The sequence below is a fragment of the Eptatretus burgeri genome, chromosome 5, assembly GCF_056783735.1.
Source record: "Eptatretus burgeri isolate ZD-2024b chromosome 5, Ebu_testis_v1, whole genome shotgun sequence".
NCBI classification, from domain to species: Eukaryota; Metazoa; Chordata; class Myxini; order Myxiniformes; family Myxinidae; genus Eptatretus; species Eptatretus burgeri.
The window spans coordinates 114694412-114717528 of NC_140965.1; the positions used below are offsets into that span (position 1 = coordinate 114694412).

Below are 23117 nucleotides of genomic sequence, written 5' to 3' on the forward strand. Positions count from 1 at the left end.
TGAGCATGCCTACCTTCCAAAACCACACGTGGTATCCAACAGATGGCTGCGTACTGGAGCAACCTTCAGCGCTGCCTATGGTATTGCATGCCGTAGTAGATATGTTTAAAAAGTTTAACGCTACGGCTATCTCATCTTTAATAAAGACGACCATGATGTCAAGATACGCTTTGGAAATGCACCGAACAGAGATGATGGCAGACACGATGGGAGGAAGAAAAAGATGAAGACGTGACAACAGAAAAAAGTGAAGCGTTCGAAGGCAAAACGAGAAGAAATATTTTGGACGAGTTTGACCAAGGATCGGCCAATGCAGGATGGCAATGAGATCGGTGATGCCTGCCTACCAGGATACGTGAACCCTCCCCCTCCCATCTCATTTCCCATTGGTAACAGCACACCTGGAGCAAAGACAACACAAACAGAATGTTCACTTACCGGCAGATTTAGTGGTTTATTGTTAGTGTTTGAATCTGCTAAGATGGCATCCTTTGAACCATGACCATATGTAATGATTCAAATGTAATGAACAAAAAACAAGCGTTGGAAGCTGTTTCGTGAATGAAAACAACGTGATCTGAAAAATTAAGAACATGGCAAGATAGAACACAAAGATTGCATAACAGGTTTGAAAACAGCATAACTGAGAATAACAGGGGATTTGGGGGGGGGGAGGGGGTGGGAACTGTCATTTTGAATCAGAGCAGGAATAAGTGCTGTCTGTACAATGCAACACTTTTAAATGCATTTCCATTGATGCTTTTGGAACTCGGTTATATAGACAGGTTACCGACACAAGATGATTCACCTTCGCAAGCATAATCCATGGCAGGTTGTAAAAACTATGGCCTTAGAATTAGTGCAGCAGCAAAGGGAGGGGAAACGGTCGAATAAAACATGCATGGCTTCATGCAGCCCAGGCCAAAAGTCATGCATAACTTGCAGGCCTGACGGTATCACTTGCACGTCTTGGCAAGTCCACCAAGGGCAAGTGAACCTTTCGTGTGTGTGTGTGGTGTGTTTTGGGCATACAATTGCAAATGCTTTCCTGCAACCCTCAAACAATTAGGAAGAAACTTCCAGTGGTGTGAATAATCAAAATGTTCCTCGAGCCACAATTTACACTATGGAGGCCGACGCTATCCACAAGCACGACGTTTGTAATACCAGGTACACCGCTAAACATTTCATCCACAAAGCGTCCGACCGTGAAAACGAGTGGGAATTGTAACGACACGTTATCTGGGCAGGACGACCACGCCGAAAATGGTACAACGTGGAGTTGGCACCACAGTGCCCACGTACAAGGATGCATCATGGGAAAAGAAACGACTTTAAACAAATGAGGATTTTGCACACTTTCCCATCTTTCGGTGCTGGAAATGCGATGAAAAAACTGATCGGGCAAACTGTTGTCGAGTTGAAATCGATCTCAAAAGAAAACATCTAAAGACAGAAAGCTGCATCAATAAAGCATTTATTTCTAATGATCAAACAAGGCAAAACTTTGCACTTAGAAAGTAAAAACGGTCAATTTTTCTTCTTAATCTTATTACTCTTCGACGGCATCATGTTGTCCAACAGGCTCCCGAATTCATCCCAACTGCAAACCAAAGGTTTTGCTCAATTTGATATCACAGCAGCAAAATAAGAGAAGAATGAACCAATATTACAACTTTCCACAAATCAAATCAAAAGCTATGTGCGTATATATATGTACATATATATTCACCTGATAACTTTCCATGAGTAAACAACACCAAAACCAGAGATGAAAGTGCAAAAACAATTAGCACTGTCATGTCAGACGACACGATCAGAGGGTTCAACAACTTTTCCAAAAGGGCACTCCGAATGGACAAACCGCGCACACCGATTCAAACGAGTGGGCCCCGATTTCCCACGTCGTCCCGTCTCGCGCACTCTGTCCGAACCGTCGCTCTCCGAGGGGCTTCGGAACGTGAACCGCCGTATCTAGGGTCACATGCAAACAATGGCTACGGAGAGGCCGGTGGAACACGATTTCTGCAAACGACAACCTCTTGAGATGGACTGCAGCTGCCGAAACGGTATCCTGCACCGGCCAGTTTTTGTGAAAAGCTCGAGTCAAATGCCCTCTTACCCCAAAATTAGTGCAAAACCCAAAAGGTTCTGCAATTTTTCATTAAATTCTGCATCTGCATGCTGAAATGCACGCACGTATCCCTGCACAAATGAAAGGAACTACAAACGGTGTTCTGCGCACCCCTTCTGGGTGTGCCTCGAGAGAACATGATGTTTCAGCATTACACCATGACAATATACTGCCAGCCCCCTAAAACGATGCCATCTGTTACAAAAAGTTGAACAATAAGATTGCCTGTATAATGCTGCATGCTTGCATGCACAGACAGATAAAACTTTGCATGTGCTCGAGCTAAGAAAAGAAGAGGATGGGGATGAGCGCGACAAACATGGCTGATGTGGACAAGCAGCAGAGTCAGCTTATATGTGGAATCTGGTCTCGGTTGAGAATCCTGGGGCCTAAACTCTGTTCTACCACAAAGTAGACACTTTTGCTACAATGCATGCTGATGGCAAATTTCTATTGATGGGAATCTGATGAGGGATCAAACTGCAATTGTAGCACCGAAAACTCCTAAATGGCTCCGATGGACTAACCTGGCCACTACAACCTATCAATATAATGGCGTCATGGGACGGGGGAAAATAAATGCCAGGGATACAGATTTGGAAGTGAGATGCAAGCTAATCATGGGGTCATCAGCATCACGGTGGGCTTCTCATCATGAGGCCAGGACTCCTGTCAAGCAGGGCCTCTCCATGGGGAAGCTAGTCACCTGCAGCACCCGAGTGGGCCAGTCGAGGCCTCCAGACTGCTGTCTGTATCCGAAGCGAGCGTCTGGTCGGTGGACATGGACGACACATCGTTGAGAGGGGACGATGTGGAGGGGGGTAGGCTGGGTGCCTCACAAGCAGTACTGCTGGTTGCACTCACAGTGCCACCTGCTACAAATGAAAGCAAACTCAAGTAAGGAAGGATTGGTACACCATCACAAGGAAACTTAAATCAAGATTCAGAATATGGATTCATAATCTACATTTCCTAAAGTGCCATTTTTCTTCAAAGGCTCATGGGGGATTTGGAGGTAAATGAAATACAAGATAAAGGCATCGGGTGGCTTCCCTGTGCATGTATTGCAAGGCCATTAACATAAAATGCACAAATATACAAAGCACAGACCTGCCCATCTCAACACAAACCAACTGTGGGTTGGTGCACAAAATGTTGCCACTTTATGATCATATGTTAATTAGCGAATATATTAAGGTAAAAAAAATGAGTAAAATTGACAAAAATGTAAATGTGCATTATAGTAAGTGCCTTGTACGGTACATAAGATACCATTAATGAGCGATTCGGTTTCACAAATAATGCAGTGGGTGCCAAGAAGGAATAATTGCACATCTCACAAGACATGTTGGTTGTTATCAAGATTTGACAGTTTAAAGAGATAAGTTAAAAAAAGTTATTCAAACAAGACTCTCAAAACTCCAACACAAACCAACTTACTATTTTCTTTTCTTATGTTTTCGGGAAAGAAAAAAAAGAATTACAATGTAACAGAAGACGAAAATTAACTAACTGTACATGCAAATTTAGATGCGGGATGGCAGGTCTGAGAGTATAAGGGATTGCATGGATCGTGAATTATGCACTCAAGTGGGGCTCCCACAAAAAATGATTGATAAATGTATCACATTCCTCCCACCCTCCCAACAAGGAACGATTCACAACTCCCCCCCCCCCCAATCACATCCCCCACACCACTTCTGCACGATAAGAGAGGCTTGTGTGCCATTGGTTGTTATCTCCATAATTCGGCTTTCAGAAGGTGTAACAGAGTCCTCCCCAGGACTCGAAGTATCCACCTTCATTTTGTTCAAGGATCGTGATTCATGGCCTAAATTGTGTGTGAAGTTGTGTTGTTCTCAGAGTTTTGTTCCGAGGGCTTTTTTCAAGATAGTCGCTGAGCCCCAGACAGCCTCCAACTGTAGTTTGTTTGTGGTGATGTTCCCAGGGATGGTTTGTGGTAATGTTCCCGTATCTGTGTGAAAACCTTATAGAATCGAAAACTACCTTGCCAATTAACATACACACTATTTTATGCACTCCTAAACAGTTGCAACAAATAAGTTGATAACTTGGGGTTGTAATCTGGGTGTGCATGGGACATTTTCCTAAGTTGGGATAGCCACCTCCAATTGGGGTTTTTATTTTTTATCTTCAAGTGGGGAATGATCACAAAGTGGGTCAATTGTCATTCCTGTGAATGCACTCATGCATCGCTGGACAGAATAACTTGAAAACTGAATGTTATAAATATATCACAAATCGTTCGAAAATATTCCCAGTCTCTCTTATAGTACAGGGTGGGCCCAAAAAAAACCCCTGATTTCAAAAGTCAATAAAAGTTAATTGAACTCTGATAGGAGTGTGAAAAACAAACAAATTGAGAGATCTTTCAAGTTTATTTCCATCAACGCAGGTTTTCAAAATATCGTCTATCATTCTGAGCACACATACGGATATGCACGGCACGGTTGCTGATTAAAACCAGCAGCATCTCCAAGGTCACCCAATCTGTCCCCTTTCGGTGTGTGTGTGTGTGTGTGTGTGTGTGTGTGTGTGTGTGTGTGTGTGTGTGTGTGTGTGTGTGTGTGTCCGTCCATCCATGTCCCATCTGCCACCACTGTAAAATAATACCTTAAAAGAAAACCTTTCTTTAAAGTATCTTCAAGAAAAAAAAATCTTTCAGGAGAAGCCAAGAACAATTTGAGATCTGAAGGATTTTGTGAATATTGGGCTCGAGACCGCATAGCCCCGCTCATTTACAATTATTTGTGTAAAGTCGAAACTATGGTAAAGTCCCAGTGGTTAAATATTTTTGGTCTGGGTGGATAAACCCAGAGGCCGTTAACACGTAATTAGGGGCAGAGAACAGAAGAACATTAGAGGGGATTAACTGAGGAATAATTTCGAAACTAAATTAGCACCATGAAATCAATCAATGATCAATCCATTGACGGGGGATTAGGATTAGCTCTGTGTGCGTCTGCGTCAGACCATTGCATTGCGGTGAAGCTCGAATGGTAAATCTCTGTGATCGGTTAAAATTGATTACAGTCTCTTGTGCTCTCTTAAAGAGACCACAGAATTAACAATTCTGACCAGGGCCTGGCAGATTATTCATATTTGTGCAATTTACCAAGAGTTTCAAGGACTTAGACAAGTTTTTCAGGACTTTCCAGTACTGGAAAATGCTTTTTTATTTTTCCAGGAATTTCAAGGACTGTGTGAACCCTGCTTCACAACCCTCCCTCTCCAACTTAACCCCCACACAACCTCCATACCCATCTGCTCCCATCATCTCATCGGGAGTAGGTGTTTCTGACAACATTAATCAGACAACTTGTACGATTACACATCTGAAGAACAGGAAATTGAGTGAATGGCCACTCAGCATTTGTCGATGGCAAAAGTGTATGTGCAGTTTGAAAAATGAAGCAGATTGTGTGCACTGTAATCACAATTAAAGTGAGCTATCAGATTGTATATGAACAGTAACAGCAAGTGAAGCAACGATTGAAGGAGGAACAATAATGAAGTAAAACACACACAAGCTGAAGAAAAAGGCAATGAAGATAAGGTACAAACCAGAGGGAGATGGCTGACCCTTCACAACCCCATTTCTGTTTCTCTCCTCCCAGTCTAGCACCTCTGTGTAGATGCGTTCTTTGAACAGACAAAAACAAAACAAACAAAAAAAAAAAAAAAAAAGAGAACAAAAACAAAAAGTTATTTAAGGCCTGAGGGGAGCAAACAAAGAATACCACAATGCATCTCAATCCACAAAGCTTGATTGCAGACAGAACAGAATCTTTCCCCTATATAATGCAATGGGAAGTGAGAGAAGGGTGTGAAAGTGAGCGAGCTTGCCTTTCATGAAGAAAACACTTTATTGTTACAAATGAAACATCATTTGAGTACACTACAGCTGGTAAAAGGTGTATTTTTTTTTGGGGGGGGGGGATGATAAACTTTTACAGTGTACAAGTGTGCAGAACAAGGCCTCACCTTTCCATTCCTCAATCGTATGCTCCCTCTCATCCAACTTTTTGTCGTGAATCTTGGGAGGGGGCTGAAGAAAAAAGATGATGAATGGAAGAGAGCGACACACACACACACACACACACACACACACACACACACACACACACACACACACACACACACACACACACACACACTTTTTTTCCCATAAATCACCACTGTATATCAAAATCACATTCTATATGCAAAGCTGCACACCTGGAGTACAAAAAGACTGACATCACATTAAAGAGATACACCATTCCAAACAAAGAACACTTAAAAAAAATTTTTTTTTTTTTTAGATTTTCTGTTTTATATGTGATAGAGGACATATTTACGAGTATAAAACAGCAGAGATACTTTTTGTTGCAATTTGTTCAAGGTTGACCAAATATCTTTCATAAAATTCCTGAACTAAAATGTCATGCGAGCAGCTCTGGAAAACGAGGAAAACAACTTCACCTTGGTGGTCGATGCAAATATTGGTAACTATCAGATATACCTGTCCAGGATGGGTGTTGGGATGGATTGGTATTTGATGGGATAGTAGGGCCATAGAACAACAAAAACAACCCGTTGAAGAACAGAATGGAGAAAATAATTTTTAAAATCCCATGACGGTTGGGCCTGAAATACCGCCTAATGCAATGCTGCGATGTCATCTGACACAGAGAATGCTTGGATAAAGCTGCACTTTTGACTCGGCCAACGGAACAAAAGGAGGAACAGGAAGAAGAAGCCGGAAGTAGAATGGTATGAAAAACTTCATTACATCGATGAAGTATGGCGATCATGTGACGAGTGGTGAGAGATAGAACAAACGAAACACAAACATAACTTGGTATTGGTGACATAGATCGGTGTTCATATCATTTTTTGCAGCCAGAAAATTGGATTTTATAATAAACACAGTACAAATTGAACTACGATTCCAAAGTCTCCGATTTGTACAGAATGGCGTTTTTGGTGCATCTGCAGCAGTTGTAATGTTACATGTAATCAAGGAGCTCACTTATTTCAGAACTAGGATGAAGTAATGAGAACTGATCGTTTGTTAAATAATCTTCAGAACAAAAATTTTAATAAAGAAAATCACAACAGATCATTCATTTCATATCACATAGCAATTGTAAAAGAAAGGAAACGGAGGGGGGGGGGGGAAGAGGAGGTTATGTGGAAAAGAGAAGAAGCAAAGGGAGAATGTGAGACTATGTTAAACATCACTCTTACCGCTTCGACTTCACTGGGGTCGTACCAGATGTTGATGTACGGGTGAGCCAAGGCTTGATCTACGTTGATCCGCCGTGCAGGGTCTATTACCAACATTTTTGAAAGTAGCTCTCGAGCCTGGCTCGCTGAACACAGAAAGTTACAAAGAAGTCGATGTACGATTGCACATTTCATGGGGAAACAAACAGATTTCTGACAAATCTTGGGTAAACATCTTGTGAGAGTACAAGGTTCACACTGGTTCTCCCATGGGCCATTTATCAAGTTTCATGGAAATGACTGCGGTACTCTCTGATCTATGTTTGCAGAAAAGAAAAGGAACTCTTGAACACCTTTATGAGAAGTAAGGAACATTCATTCAAAAAATTGGGTTTTTTTAAAGGGGGTTTACATAGCTTTCTGTGCAAGTGAATAGTCTCCAGATATCAGTTTCAAAAACAGAGAGAGAGAGAGAGAGAGAGAGAGAGGGAAACGAAGGAATGGAGGTGAGACTTAAGCCTGGAATTGGTAATTTGGGAATAATTAAAAAAAAAAAAAAAATAAACTTTCCATTTATGTGCAACATGGTTGTTGTTTTCGTATGCAGCTTGTGGTTGCTGGTTGCATCATTTCTGGAAGTGTGGCTGTGTCGCTGATGCAGTGCCCCTGTTACCAGAAAGCTGGTACTCATTTTTCTGACCTCGGAAAGGATGACAGGTTGATTCAACCCATCTCGTGTTATTTCAACGGAAAAAAACAGGGGCTCAAACTCAAGATCCTAAGATCTTAAGCCAGCCACCTTAACCACTAAGCCAACACCAGGCTTGGAAGCATGGTAGAATTCACATACAGGGAATTTAAAGAAGGGTCTGGTAATATTGCTTCGGTTTCAATCACGATTGTTGATTAAATAAATAAAGCAAACATTACTGTCACTAATAGCGCGTTTGTGTAATACAGGTGCATTTGGTGTGATATTGCATAAGAAAGGAGGGGAAGGGGCATGGGTGACTAGAGACCAGGCAGGGTGTGGGGCAAACAGAGAGGGGGTGTTGGGGAAAGTGGGGGGCAAGGGGTGGAGTGACATGGAATAGGTGTGGGGGCGACAGGAGACCCGGAGTGAGGGTGGGTGGACCTGGGTGTGAAGGCGATGATGTGGGGGAGGGTACTGACTTGAAGGGGTTTAGCACTGTACTCCCACACTCATTACGAAAAGGGATAGATTTGAGAATTCAATCGGAATTTAGAAGACTGAGATCAGGATTGGGATGGTGGGAAGGGTGAATTAGAGCACAAAGAAAGGCAGTGCTCTATGAACATGATGGCCAAGACGGAATGGAGGTTCGCAAACAATCCAGAAATGAAACAAAGGACGGGAAGAAGAGGAAGCAGTATGCGAGAAAAACATTTGCAGATGAGTGTGGAGGAAGGAATATTCAACATTACAATATTGTGGTGCGAAATCTTTGAATTTATGGAGTGGGGAGGATGAAGGAAAGGGGGACTTGAGAACAGAAATAGTTTTGGAACTCAATGACTTCAGGAATCGGCTTACTTTTATAAACTGTGGCATAGCATCGCAGTGCATTTATTTGCCGAATCCCCCCTCCCCCCAAACACTTTTTTATTTGCCCCTATTCCATTCTCCTTCCAACCCACTACTCAGTTCTTCCATTGCAATCTCATCTCAAGGATGCCATGATAAATTAGAAAACCCTGCTCTCCTCGTCAAAAGTAATTTAAAATGAGGACCAAAGAATCAGTGAGTGCCATCCTTGTTGATAGTTCGTGTATTTCACTGATTTCCCCGCTTAATGACACCTTAGCGGTCCAATTTGATATCCGTACATGCTACAAACAGTCCATGGACAAGGGTGGCAACCTGTTTCACCTGAGCTGGCAAACTGTACTAATGATTAAATTTCAAGAAGCATACGTCTTAAGATGTTTCCCATTTGTGACAACCTTTGCATATCGGTAGCTCAAGGGTAGATTAAGCACATTTTCTGAACCCTACCCTTATTCTTATGGGAAAAGGGCTGTTGTCTCTGCGAGAGCTTTGTGAAGCAGTTCAGGATAAGGATGTTTGGAGAAATCCAATTGTGAATGTTCCCAGAAGTTGGACATGACTTGACAGCACGAGATAACTAGATAACCTTATTCATATTCTAAACTCAAGTTTGTCGGTGTGGTATCGGTTCTTTAATATTCTTCTTGTTTTCTTGGTGAGAAAGCTGAAACCTCCTTCACTATACATCTGAATCCTTCTCCATCAGAATAGGCAAACAACATTTCATTGGGTGCTTGTGGGCTGACAGCTCGTTTGTGTGCTCGTCTCAAAGTGGTCGAGCCTGCGTTTGAATCCCGACCCAGCTATAAACGGTCATACCAGTGTTTCATGGTCAGAGTGATTAATCAATGTGTGTGACGACCCTTGGATGGACGTTTGAGAGGCCACCCGTCTGCCAGCATTCGTTGGTGGACGTTAAACAACCGACGGTGTCCTTCGTGAAGAGGAGGCAAGTTATCGCCGGCACCATGAAGAGATTACAAATTCCCACCCTGACCTACAGAGGGCATTGCATCAGCGGCACAGCAGCGCCATCAGCCAATAATGCTACCCTATAGCCTTGTGCTGCATAAGAGAGAAGAAGAAGGTTGGGTGCTTTGATGATGTCACAGTGACATAATAACCTGAGAAGACATTTTTGCTCAAATTTCGGCTTATTTATTGGCGGTTTTTCTCACTTTCATTGGTACCAAGAGAAAGTAGCTAATGCTGCTGTTTTTGAAGAAGTTTATGTCCGTAGATGGCACTGATATGTGATAACCCTTGCATATATCGGTAGTGAAAGGTGAGCGAGAATACGTTTTCTGAAGCCCACCCCTATCCATTTTCTAATCCCAAACTTAAGGGATCGGGTATGATTCCTTTAAATATTCCTGTTATATTCAAGACTAAAGCTGAAAACTTTCCACTCCATTCATTTTGACCATCCGCTGTCTGAAAGTACAAAGGAAATTCCGTCGTATGCTCTGATGAGATTGTAGTGACGTAAATATTCCAGAAGAAATATATATATATATATATATATATATATATATATATATATATATATATATATATATATATATATATATATATATATATATATACACATATACAGTAAGTCCTCACTTTTCACAAGGGTTGCGTTCCTGGAAAACCTTATAAGCGAAACTGTGTTAAACAAAACATATTTTCCCATAGAAACCAATGTGTTAAAGGGGGGATGTGTTTTTGGCTCGGAATTTTTTGGACATAAACACAAATAAACAAAACACACTCCTCGAGTCGTGGCGACTTACCCCGAGGCTGGAGGAACGGAGTTGATCGCGGTGGACAAGTCACACTTGCGGAGTGGCAGAATCGTCCCCCTCTTCACTTGACACTGTGCTGTCACTTTCTTCACCAGCGGGAACGGTCTCTTGACAGCTGGTTGAAGGAGCATCCTGGATGGTGGATGGAGTTGGTGCTGCATCTTTTGTCTTGAAAAATGCATGGAGAGTGGGCTGGATGGCTTTCTTTTACTTTGCTGCATAAAGTCCCTTGGAGCAACAAAGGGCATCATTAACAACACAGCTAAAATCAGTGCTCCTTTCAAGATTTGGATCTTGCTCGATAACAAATTCTATGGCACTTTCAAACGAGCTGAGGATTTGGCTGAGGTTTTTCATGGTGAGATGCTCGGATGAAGGTGTCACAGCATCTTCTTCTTCCTCAAGAGCCCACTGCTGTTCCAACTCCATAAGATCTTCATTGCTTAAGGGTTCTGCATGAGACTCCAGTAAGTCATCCACGTCCTCTTCGTCAACCTCTTCAAAACCAGCCTCCTGCGCCAGGTCTACAATTTGACTTGTAATCAACGGAACATCAGCAAACCCCGTGAAATTGTGGACACACTCAGGCCACACAGCGTTCATTGTGGAGGCACTCACCTCCGCCCATGAATCCTTAATGTTTTCCAAAGCCATTTTTATGTTGTATGTTCGCCAAAACTCCTTGATTGATAGCTTGTCCTTATCAGTTTTTTTGATAAGCTGCAGCATGGTATGTTTAACATAATGGGCTTTAAAAGCAGCAATAACTCCCTGATCCATAGGCTGTAAAAGTGAGGTAGTATTTGGTGGTAAAAATACTACCTGCACGTTTTCACACCAGTCTTCCATTTGCTGAGGATGGGCAGGAGCATTGTCTACAAGCAGCAAAGATTTGTTGTCAATGTTGTTCTCCTTGGAGATACTTCTCAACATGATTGGAGAAGTAATTGATCACGTAATCGTGGGTCAATGCCCTAACAAACTACGCGCTTTTTCTTGTATCACAGCAAGAGATAAAGGCATGCGACGTTGAGTTTGATCTTCTATCCACACACATAATAAACGCTCCATGTTGTGCATAGCACCATCTCTCATTCTCGTTAGTGTCGTTGCACTCGAACTGGTCGCAATCTGTGATATTTTCTTTATCTTTGCCGAACTTTGAACGATCGAATGTACAGTCGATGCAGCGATTGCTGCGCGCGGCCGATTTCCGTTGTCCCTTCACCTCGTTCATGTCTTTTAATTATATCCAATTTCACCTTCAATGTGACAGCCTTTCGTTGTCTCTTGAAACGAGGTGTGCTCGGCAAAAGACTTGCGGGTCGCTTGGGATTCATACTGGAAGGTATGCAGGCGAGCGTGAAGAGAATACGTACAGTACAGCATACAGTACAGGCGCAGTAAAGTGAAAGTATGTTTATGCGCATCCTGTGTGATTGTTGTTTTTTGCAGGCAGTTTGAAACTTTTTTTTGCGTTTTTCCTTGCAATGACATTACGATAGGCATAAAATGTTTGCGATAATTGAAAAATTGGTCATTAAAACTAAATTACGAATAATCGAAACTACGATATGCGAACTTCCGGTTAGCGAGGACTTACTGTATGTGTATATATTATATATATTTATATATATATATATATATATATATATATATTTATATATATATATATATATATATATATATATATATATATATATATATAACCTGTATTATTTATACACCCTTGCTAGCAAGGTTATGGTGATAAGTAGACCGAGCTTATCCAAAATGGTGATGCAGTACATTTCAAGATTCGGAAATAATTTTGATATAAACTTAAACTTTCTCATGTATCAACTTTTATTTACTTGTAGGACTGACGATTACCAAACGAGCTCGACTCAAATTCACTTTACCAAAAATTGATGGCGAGTTTTAAGATGGTCCAGTTTGAATGCTCATTTACCTTGGTAGATCTTCTGGAGCAAGAGTGGATAAATCCTATGAGCGGGAATCGGTCCGAACCTGTCAGTATTTCAACTTGGAGGTAGCACCACCACACATTGCACAAGACAATAACGTTTATAAGGTTGGAGAGAAAGCCGACCAATACTTAAAAAGAATAGTCTTGAAACTGATTCTCTGACTGAAGCATTCCATGGGCAAGCTTGTCAAACAGGGGCTGAAATGATCTGACCACAAAGAAATGAGTGATACAAACAAGGGGCAAGGAAATAATTCTGCAAGCAGAAAGGAACTTGTTGGTGCACATGATTCTTGCTACTCTGAGCCAACAACTGGACCTACAAGATGAAGCAACACACCCACTCGGTTCCATTCCCTAGGCTTTGGTAACATCAGATGGATCTCTGTGAAAAACAAACAAAGTAACTTTTGCTAAAGTGTTAGTTGTTCGTGCAGCCAAAACTATCCCGGTGTCCTCCGCTTGTATTATCGACGGGATGGGTCTGATGCAGCGAATTAAGGGAGAGAAGGAGACATTTACACAACGGGCAGAACAAGCAATGGCGTTGGCATTTCATGAAGGCTTGGGCAGCTGGAGGATCAATGTCACATTTGATGTTTCCCAAGATGCATCCATTAAGAATATTGGGAGGTGCAACAGCGGAGCAAATTAAGGTTTGCAATTTAAAAACATAGCTGCCGGTCACATAAATACATCAGTGGAGAAAATTTATGTGCATCCCATTCAACAAATCACGCCGGATCAAATACGAGACTTTCAAAATAAGGCGAGAGCTCCATGATGCATCACAACACATGCAAACAAACCCTTTGCGACAATGACCATCCGGGCATAACAGCATACTATTTCACACATATGAGGTACGTATCGAATCGAATGGATTGTGTGAATTTGTCTTCAAGACCTTTCTTCAACGCAGTGATTTATCATCGATTACGTCTGCTACTATGGCTCAGAGCTCATATACAGATCAAATGTATTGTGAAAATTGTGCTCGAATTATAGTGCTGGCCCAATGGATGGAGTGATAACGAATGCAGCTTAGAACTGCTGAAAAGAAAGAAACAAAGGAAAAATAACCTTCACAAGTCCTTAAGTGATTCACGATGTCAGCTCTTGTGTGGGAAAATAAATCTTGGCATGATTCCCCACCTCAACCTATAAAAAAAAATCTGAAGTACAATAGGCCCATATTAATTATAGAAAGGAGAGTTACCACATTCAACGACAAAAATAAAATGGGCGATTTTCTAACCTCAACCCTCTGAGGATTTGTGCGCTGCTCCGAATCAACTTCTTCATTTCCTGGCAAGTCATGGAAATACGACGCTCCATCCCCGTCACCGTCAACGCAGCACGAGAATGATCTGCCATCAACGTCGATTGACTCACCCGGCGGTGAAGCATTCATTGCCAAAGTTCACAAGTTCTTCAGCAAGTCCACCACACAGTTCCTATAGAAAGTCTATGCCCCCTTTCAAATTTTTCACCCCTTGTTCCCTTATAGCCTGCAATTAAATTCCATTAAATCAGACTTTCTCCACCTGTATTTGGACATCGTAACCCACAACTTCCAAGTGAAAAACAAATTACACAAATTTCAGAAAATTAATTAAAAATACAAAACTAGAATACCTTGATTGGATAAGTGTCCACCCTGTTGAGTTCATACTTGGTGGAAGCACCTTTGACAGCAATTGTAGCTGTGAATCTGTTGGGATAGGTCTCAACCAACTTTGCCGACCTTGATTGGGCAATATTTGCCCTTTCTTCTTCACAAAGCTGTTCAAGCTCAGTAAAGTTGCATGGAGAGCGTTGATGGACAGCATTCTTGAAGTCATGCCACAGATTTTTGATTAGATTTAGGTCGGGACTCTGACTTGGCCACTCAAGGGCATTTATCTTTTATTCCTCAGCCACTCCAGTGTATATTTGGCTGTGTGCTTCGGGTTATTGTCATGCTGAAAGGTGAACTTCCGTCATAATTTTAGCTTTCTTGCAGAGGGCAGCAGGTTTTCCTCCAAGATTTTTCAATAATTTGCTCCATCATTTCCCTTCTATCCTGACAAGTGCCACAGTCCCTGCTGCCGAGAAGCATCCCCATAACACGATTCTGCCACCACCATGCTTCACAGTCGGGATGGTGTGCTTTGGGTGATGTGATGTGTTGGGTTTGTGCCAAACGTAACGTTTTGCCTTTAGGCCAAGAAGTTCCATCTTGGTTTCGTCAGACCACAAAACTTTTCACCACCTGGCTTTAGAATCTCTGGAGTGGTTTTTTGCAGACCTCAAACGGGACTCAAGGTGGGCTTTTTTGAGGAATGGCTTCCTTCCTGCCACCCTACTATACAGTCCAGACCTGTGGAGTGCTTGGGATATTGTTGTACTTTCCATGCACTTTCCTCTTTTTAATGAAGCCTGGTGTTGGCTTATGGTTGGGGTGGCAGGCTTTGGATCCTTGGGTCCTGAATTCAAATCCCACTCAGCTGTATAACGAAAAATGGTGGGGTTAACTCAGCCTGTCATCCTTCCGAGGTCGGCAAAATGAGTGCCAGCATGCTGGTATCCTGTGTCGGAGTGGCGACCCGTCCAGGATTGTGCCCAATAGCCAAGGAGACTGCTTAAGCAGCACCAACGCTCTGCACAGAATATGGTCCCAATCTCCTCTCCTACTCCTCTTTTTAATGATTGTCTTGACTGTGCTCCAAGGGATACATTACTCAAGGCCTTTGAAATATTTTTATACCCTTCCCCTTATCAGTGCCTTTCCACAACTTCATCCCAGAGTTCTTTTGAAAGCTCCTTGGTGTTTATGGTTGAGTCTTTGCTGTGAAATGCACTACCCAGCAGAGGAAACCTACAGGAACAGCTGATTATATTCTGAAATAATCAGAACCACCACAATTTAACAAAGGTGGAGGCCAATTAATTTGGTGTGTGATTTTTGAAGGTGATTTAGAATCGTTATTATAAGGAGGGTGGACACTTATCCAACAAAGATATTCTAGTTTTATATTTTTAATTAATTTTTGAAATTTGCACAATTTGTTTTCCACTTGGAAGTTGTGAATTACAATATGTAAATAAAGGTGGTAAAAAGGTGATTTAATGAAATTTATTTCCAGTAGTTTGGCAGCCAAAATGGTATTTTTGGTCCAACCTTGCAGTGGAGGCCCCACATGAGTTCTTTACTGGTTTTGAATCTTCAGATCATGTGCAATCAGAATCTGAATGATGCCAAGCTGGCACCCTTGAGCATTTTGCAGAAACCACTGGTTTCTATGGTAACCATCTCAGCCAGCTGAACATTGGTGAGGAAACAAATCGTCATATTGGATCGACTCATGCTTGTATTTTGGTCATTAAAACGTCGGTTCATTTGTTTTAAGCAGTCTCCTTGGCTATTGGGCACAATCCTGGACGGGTCGCCACTCCAACACAGTATAGCAGCATGCTGGCACTCATTTTGCCGACCTCGGAAGGGTGACAAGTCGAGTTAACCCCACCTGGTATTAATTCAACAGCTGAGCATGATTTGAACTCAGGACCCAAGGATCCAAAGCCAGCCACCCTAACCAATTTTTTTGTATACCTTGTCGAGGCTCGTATGAGAGCTACACACAACGCACAGCAAGGGGGGCATGAAACAAGAGGGGCGGGAGTGTGAAGGACAAAACAGTGGGGAACAAAGACATTAGGAGATCTGTGGAAGGGAGAGGGATGGGGGCGGAGAACACGGGGTATACAAGATGGACATTACAGGGACTTTCAGGAAGGAAAGCAGGGAATTTGAAGGAGGTGGGTTTGGGGTGGATTAACAGGGGTAGAAAAGATCGAGGATTTGGATGGGGGATGAAAGAGGTGTTGATGAACAGCGGTTTTGAAGGTTTGGAGGGAAGGTTAGAGTGAGGAAGTTTATTCCAAAGGCAGGAAAAAAGAGGAATGAAAGAGTGAAGGTGAGCAGTGATTCGTGATTTTGGGGGTTTTTTGGCGGACCTTGAGCGCCCTGCAGAAATATGGTGGGGACAAATCGCAGACACAGCGGGGTTGGGGGGGGTGGGGGGCGAGACCGTAGAGGAGACGGTAGAGGACAAAGACTCAGCCTCAACACGGGAGATCCCAATGATCCAAAATGCCTTGGTTTCAACTGCGTGAAGCCGAGAAAGGTGGCCATTAAGCCAGCGTGAAGCCATCAAGCCAACACCAGGCATAACATGTGGGCAACCCCTCCAAAAGTGCATTCCATGACATCTGACAGACCTGCATCACTGCAGGTGTGTTTCTTATCCAATTTTGGTCCTAAAATAGAAGCATAATACTAGCATTTTTGTTCATTACTGAACACAATGAAACAATGGAATAAATCCTGAAATTAAATAACGATGATCAAATTTGTCGACATACAAGATGTCGCTTGTGAAGAGATAAATCATTGCAGTAATTGATAAATGAGGAGCAGCAAACTCTTCATATGTGCAAATGTTGCTGTCTGAACACAGCAAACTTTCCCTTTATGTCATATTTTTTACAATGCAAATTAGACAAATAGAACATCAATATCATAAATATATGGTGCTCGTCAGATTGCCCACATCAAAAAACAGAGGGATCGACACTTTAATTAACTAAATACATGAAGAGTTGTTGATATATGCTAATTTCATCTTTGGCATATACACCTAGCTGGCTGAGATGGTTACCATAGAAAACCAGTGATTTCTGCAAAATGCTCAAGGGCACCAGCTTCGTATCATTCAGATTCTGATTCGACATGGTCTGAAGATTTAAAATCAGCAAAGATCCCATGTGGGACCTCGACCTGCAAGGTTACCTCAAACCTCGTCTGGACTACAGGCTACAAAGCAACAAAAGGTGAAAATTTTGAAAGGGGGTGTAGACTTTCTCCAAGTAATGTATTTGCGTTATTTCTCTGCTGGCTTGAAGCTCATTAGGAGTACGTTAAACTTGCTGTGGTTTAACTGAGACTCCAATCATTCCACGGGAATAAGTTTAGGATTTTGGTGTTTCCATGATGGAATTTTCTCCCACTTCTATTTGTGTCTAGCACAATAAAGTGATGGGTGCACACTCTCGAGTATGATCGAGTTGGATGGTGGATCATGCAGTTCCTGGTCTGATTGAGTTGGATGTTGGGTCATGCAGCTAGTTCCTCGTTCCAGTTCATCAAAGCTAAGTTTTTGGAAAAAGATCCATCTTGTGCTTCTCATCTTTTTGTCCTTGCGTAGCTGTTTGTTTGTTTGTTTTTTTGTCCAATTTCCCATGTTTAACCATATCTTGTTGGGGTGTACAATGTTGTCGAAATAGTGTCCGTGTGAGTCTCTAGCCTGTGTCGAAGGCCTCAGCTAGCTGGCATGCAAGTTATGTCTTTGCTTTGACACCGCATTCCTCGTTCTGCTTTCTTCCTCCCAAATGTGGTCCTTTGTCTTTCCTGAACTTTACCTTATTCCTTCCACCTCCCCACTTCCAATTTCATTTTTCACTTGAAATAAATAATTAACCAATCTGCCTGCATTTCCTTCCTTCACCCATTCCTAATCCCTTTATTTTGTCAATCCTTCCAAATTGAACCTTAATTGAATGAATTGCTTGTTACTTTAAAACCTTTGAATAACAGTTTAAATTTGTCCATCAGAAAAACTGACACGTGTTCTTCTTTATCACAATATATTCATCTTCTCTCCAAGATTTATTTCCAAAACCTGTCTCACTCATAAACACTTAGTTTATCAACCACCCCCCCCACCCCATAACTACAGCACTAATTTCCTCCATGCCTTCAACAACCAGAACAGTGCAACTATAATTAGCTTTAATGATAAGATTATCATGGAGATCACCATAAATGCTGGAGATATATTGATGCTTTTCCTGTTTGTTTGTTTTTGTAGACACGACTGAAGCTTGTGGAAGAGCTAAAGCAGAATGGAAGGGAACAAAATGGAAAGGGTGGAAACACCAACAGCAGAGTCAAAGCGAGGGTGCGATCAAGAGGAGGGGGGGAGGAGAAGGACACGTGGGGGTGAACAAGCTGCACACAAGCTAAATGAAACAGGAAGATTTGAAAGGGTCTTCAGGTTCGAAAGGGTCTGAAGTGTTTTAAGGGTCTTTAAGGTTATTGGGGGTCTTTGGAGTCAAAAGGATCTTTGGCATATTACATGGTCTTTAGGTTTTAAAGGGTCTTAAAGGTCTGGTGGGATCCAAAGTGTCTGAAAGGTCTAAAGGGTTGACTGGATCTTAGGGATCTCATGTAATTAATATACCTACTCATGTTCTGTACAGACAAACAGACAAACAAACGGACCCAAATGCAATACCCTCTCCTCTGGCGAGGGTAAAAACAACAAAAAAAAATGCCTTACCAAGCTACAACCTCATTGTGACATCACCAACTTATCTAACAGAAATTTCTTAGCTTCTTCAAAAGACGATGACCGATATGGTTAATGTCCGTGGTTTCTGCTCCCCAACCCCGAGAATAACGGAAATATCCAAGGAACCAAACCCCACCCTTCAAATTTGGGTTTGGAATAGAGGGATAAGTAAAGTTCAGAAAGGGTGCTTTATCTTCTCATTCGGTACCCACCTACAAAGCTATTTACTCCAGCAGCCTCTCCAATTTAACAAGAAAAATCAATAACCCATCCAGCCAAATAAAGGATTCTATTTTTGGAATCACTCCAGGCTAAAATGTTTGGGGGGATTTGGAGTGGGAAGGGAAGAGGGATACGAGGGGAGTTGAGGTGAGGGATGGGAGGGAGATAAAACCATCTAGTTAGCAAATAACAAACCATTCCAGTAACAAAACAGACTTCGGAGGATGATTTCCAAGATTGGCACTCTTTCCTAATTTTGGACACCCTTAAAATTCAGTTTAAGATTCCACTCTAATGTGGCTGTGTACTGGAGGATAATCATAAAGGAATTATATAATCCATGGATGTTACCAGACCGATGAGTGATATTTTGAGTTGCTGAGATTAGAACTGCGTAAACTTCGCTTTGTCGACTCAATCAATGTGTGCAACAGAAATATGATTTTAAAAACATTTATGCTTTATATCTTATCAAAAAAAATGTTGCTTTAAAAACAGAAGAATAAATAATCTTTTGTGATGTAGTGTGAGATGCATCTATAATTGTGTGTGTGTGTGTGTGTGTGTGTGTGTCCCCTCCACAACTCCAAAACCATGAAACCTAGCGGCCCAAAACTTTTCATGTACACTAAAGGAACTCAAAGGGTGGGCATGAATGAAAACTGTGTATTTGGGTAAATTTAAACACACCTTTTGAAGATAATAGCGAACGCAGTGAGCTTCATACTTAACGCGTGCACATGAGAGAATAGGAAACAACAACAACAACACAATACCCCTGGCAATTTGGAATCCGTGTTGTTGGCTATGACCCTTTTGCTTCCGTTTTTTTAAATGCTGTGCAGTGTATAAACATGATTGGGTTTTATTTCTATCTTGTGAATATTACTTAACGCGTGCACATGAGAGAATAGGAAACAACAACAACAACACAATACCCTGGCAATTTGGAATCCGTGTCGTTGGCTATGACCCTTTTGCTTCCGTTTTTTATTTTTATTTTTTGCTTCTGGTTTTTTTTTGTTTCGGGTTTTTGTCATGGGGAATGATGCGTCCCGGGAGATAAAGGCATCGTTGGAGACATGAAAGGCCCAAATATCAGACATGGTGTATATTTCCTCCACTGATTTTAATAAAGATATCTCCCGCATCATCAAAAAATAATTTTTAATCGTGATTTACGATATTTGATCGCTGATCCCGAATCCAGGCTGAAGTAACTGGAAATTGCGTATACAGTTGTGAACAAGTTATAGGTAAAGTCAGAAGCGAATGTAAGAAGTGTGGTATAGCCTGCGGGCATGCAGGGCGGGGCATGATGATGGGAGGAGGGGTCGTCGTGGTCATCGTATCTGCAAGGAATATAAGGTGTGCGCGCCGCCTGAGGCGTCGTAGTAATGCTGGAGTCGCCCGGCTCGTGAGTGTGCTGAATGCGTAATAAAGGAGAGCCGCGGGCAAAGTACGCCCGCGCTCGCGCTTGTGCAACACAGCCCGGCTCGACTGTTTCCCCGCTCGTGCCTGCCTGCTAAGCATCTTCTATCCAGTACACCACAGTTGGCGACGAGGATGGGATCGGCGCGTGCAGGGCGGCAAATGACCCGTGCGGTTCCAGACAGCGGGGGTCCGGCCTCGAAAGGTTTATCTGTTTCAGGTCTGGCTGGGGAGATCTTCTATCCAGAAGCATCTTCTATCCAGTACACCACAAGAAGAATTCTACGTTTGCTTCTAGTATTAATTTTTTTAGATGATACTGTTCTTGGCGGTGTCGTTGTCGTTGTGAAGGTAATGTTAAGAATTTTTTTTTTCAGATGAGATCCTGTTCTAGGCAGTGTAGTTGTTGTTGTGAAGGTAATGTTGAGGTATAATGTTGAGGTAATATTTTTTTTTAGATGAGATCCTGTTCTTGGCGGTGTAGTTGTTGTTGTGAAGGTAATGTTGAGGTAATATTTTTTTTTAGATGAGATCCTGTTCTTGGCGGTGTAGTTGTTGTTGTGAAGGTAATGTTGAGGTATAATGTTGAGGTAATATTTTTTTTTAGATGAGATCCTGTTCTAGGCGGTGTAGTTGTTGTTGTGAAGGTAATGTTGAGGTATAATGTTGAGGTAATATATTTTTTTTTTTAGATGAGATCCTGTTCGAGGCGGTGTAGTTGGCGTTGTGAAGGTAATGTTGAGGATTTTTTTTTTCAGATGAAATCCTGTTCTAAGCAGTGTAGTTGTTGTTGTGAAGGTAATGTTGAGGTAATAGGTAAAGTCAGAAGCGAATATAAGAAGAATTATATGTTCGCTTCTCGGCTTTGCCTCTTCCATATTAAACAGGGTGCTCATCAACAACAAAAACAAACAAACAAAAAAAAAGAACAGGCTTACTCTTAGTCAGCCCGCTCTCCCAGGCAGGGGTCTTAAGCCGCCATTTTGGTTTGGCCTGCTAAAAAAAGCCTCACCTTGGAACCACGATGTACTCTCACAGACTAATTAAAGTATATAATCAAAATCTGTCTTCGGATTTGACGATCAGAGCAAGTGGACTAATTAAACGTCAAAATCTGATAATTTAAAGAAAAAAACAATTCTTACAACAAAGGTATCTACTTTAAGCAAGCAAGGCTGTGATCCCTCCTCCATATTTACACAAGTAAATGTGAAAATTAAAAAGTATCAAACAACTTTTTTGTACTTTTCGGCCAATTATATTGAGTGAAGAAAAGATTAAGGAACGCCAAAAGTGTAACTTGAGTGCAATGAAAATAATTTACCAGCAGTTATACTCCTGATGATTCTGATCCTTGTACTCAACACTCCCAACATCCCCCACCCCAACAAATTTAGAGCCTCCCCATCCCACTAACCCATACTCATTTCATTTTTTTGTACACACTGTCGAGGCTCGAATGAGAGCTAACACACAGAACGTACAATAAGGGGAAGCAGGAGACAAGAGGGGTGGGAGAGGGAAGGAAAAACAGTGGGGAACAGAGACATGAGGAGATCTGTGTGAGGGAGAGGGATGGGGGTGGGGTACACAAAGTAAACAAGATGGACACTTCAGGGACTTTCAGGAAGGAAAGCAGGGAATTTGAAGAATTTAGAAAACCGTGGTTTTGGAAAGGAGAAGATAAGAGATGGTGGCGACGAGCTGTTTTGAAGACCTGGAGGGAAGAGTGGGATTGAAGAGAGTGTGGGAGTTTGTTCCAAAGGTGGGGAAAAATAGGAATGAAAGAGTGAAGGTGAGCAGTGATTCGAGATTTTGGTAATTTACCAGAAGGGGGTTGTTTTGTTGGCGGACATTAAGCACCCTGCAGAAATATGGGGGAGCAAATCTCAGACAGAGCGAGGGGGTGGGGGGGGGAAGCCGGAAAAGAGATGGTAGAAGAGAGAAAGACCACCTGCGATGAGAGAGTGAGAGACCCAAAGACTCAGCCTCATCGTGGGAGATACCAATGATCCTAAATGCCTTGGTTTCCATGGCGTGAAGCCGAGAAAGGTGAGAAGCGGGAGCACCAGCCCAGAGGGGAGAGCAGTACTCCATCAGGCTGCGGACGAAAGCTTTGCATGTGGTCAGGAGCTCAGGTGAGCCAAGGAAGGACTTTGCATGACGGAGGATGCCTAGTCGGCGACTGGCTTTGGAGGCCAGCTTGGAAATGTGGCTTTCCCAGGAAAGATCATGGCAGATAGTAAGACCCAGAAGCTTGAATGAAAGGACTTCAAGAGGATTGTTGACAAAGTAGATGGGGAGGGGGGTGGGGTCCTCCAAGGCTGTCTCTTGGTGTACTGCAGTTAGAGCAGAGGGTGGTGGGCTCTTGACA

At 42.2% G+C, this 23117-nt stretch overlaps 1 protein-coding gene across 9 annotated transcripts in view; it reads right to left on the reverse strand.

The window, feature by feature from the left end:
• Positions 1 to 361: 361 nt before the first annotated feature.
• Positions 362 to 23117, reverse strand: part of LOC147027208 (mitogen-activated protein kinase 8-like) — a 92188-nt gene continuing 69432 nt past the window's right edge. For 5 of the 9 annotated variants that reach the window (XM_085883437.1, XM_085883439.1, XM_085883440.1 and 2 more), the window contains 5 exons: positions 7388 to 7512; positions 6140 to 6203; positions 5720 to 5797; positions 2841 to 3009; positions 1462 to 1603 (listed from right to left, as the gene is read on the reverse strand). In XM_085883437.1, the coding sequence (XP_085739563.1) occupies positions 1531 to 1603; positions 2841 to 3009; positions 5720 to 5797; positions 6140 to 6203; positions 7388 to 7512 (509 nt within the window). In that variant the 3' untranslated portion in view covers positions 1462 to 1530. Of the gene's footprint in view, positions 402 to 1461; positions 3010 to 5719; positions 5798 to 6139; positions 6204 to 7387; positions 7513 to 23117 lie in introns of those variants that run through there. The other 4 variants (XM_085883436.1, XM_085883435.1, XM_085883433.1 and 1 more) reach the window with 4 other exon arrangements.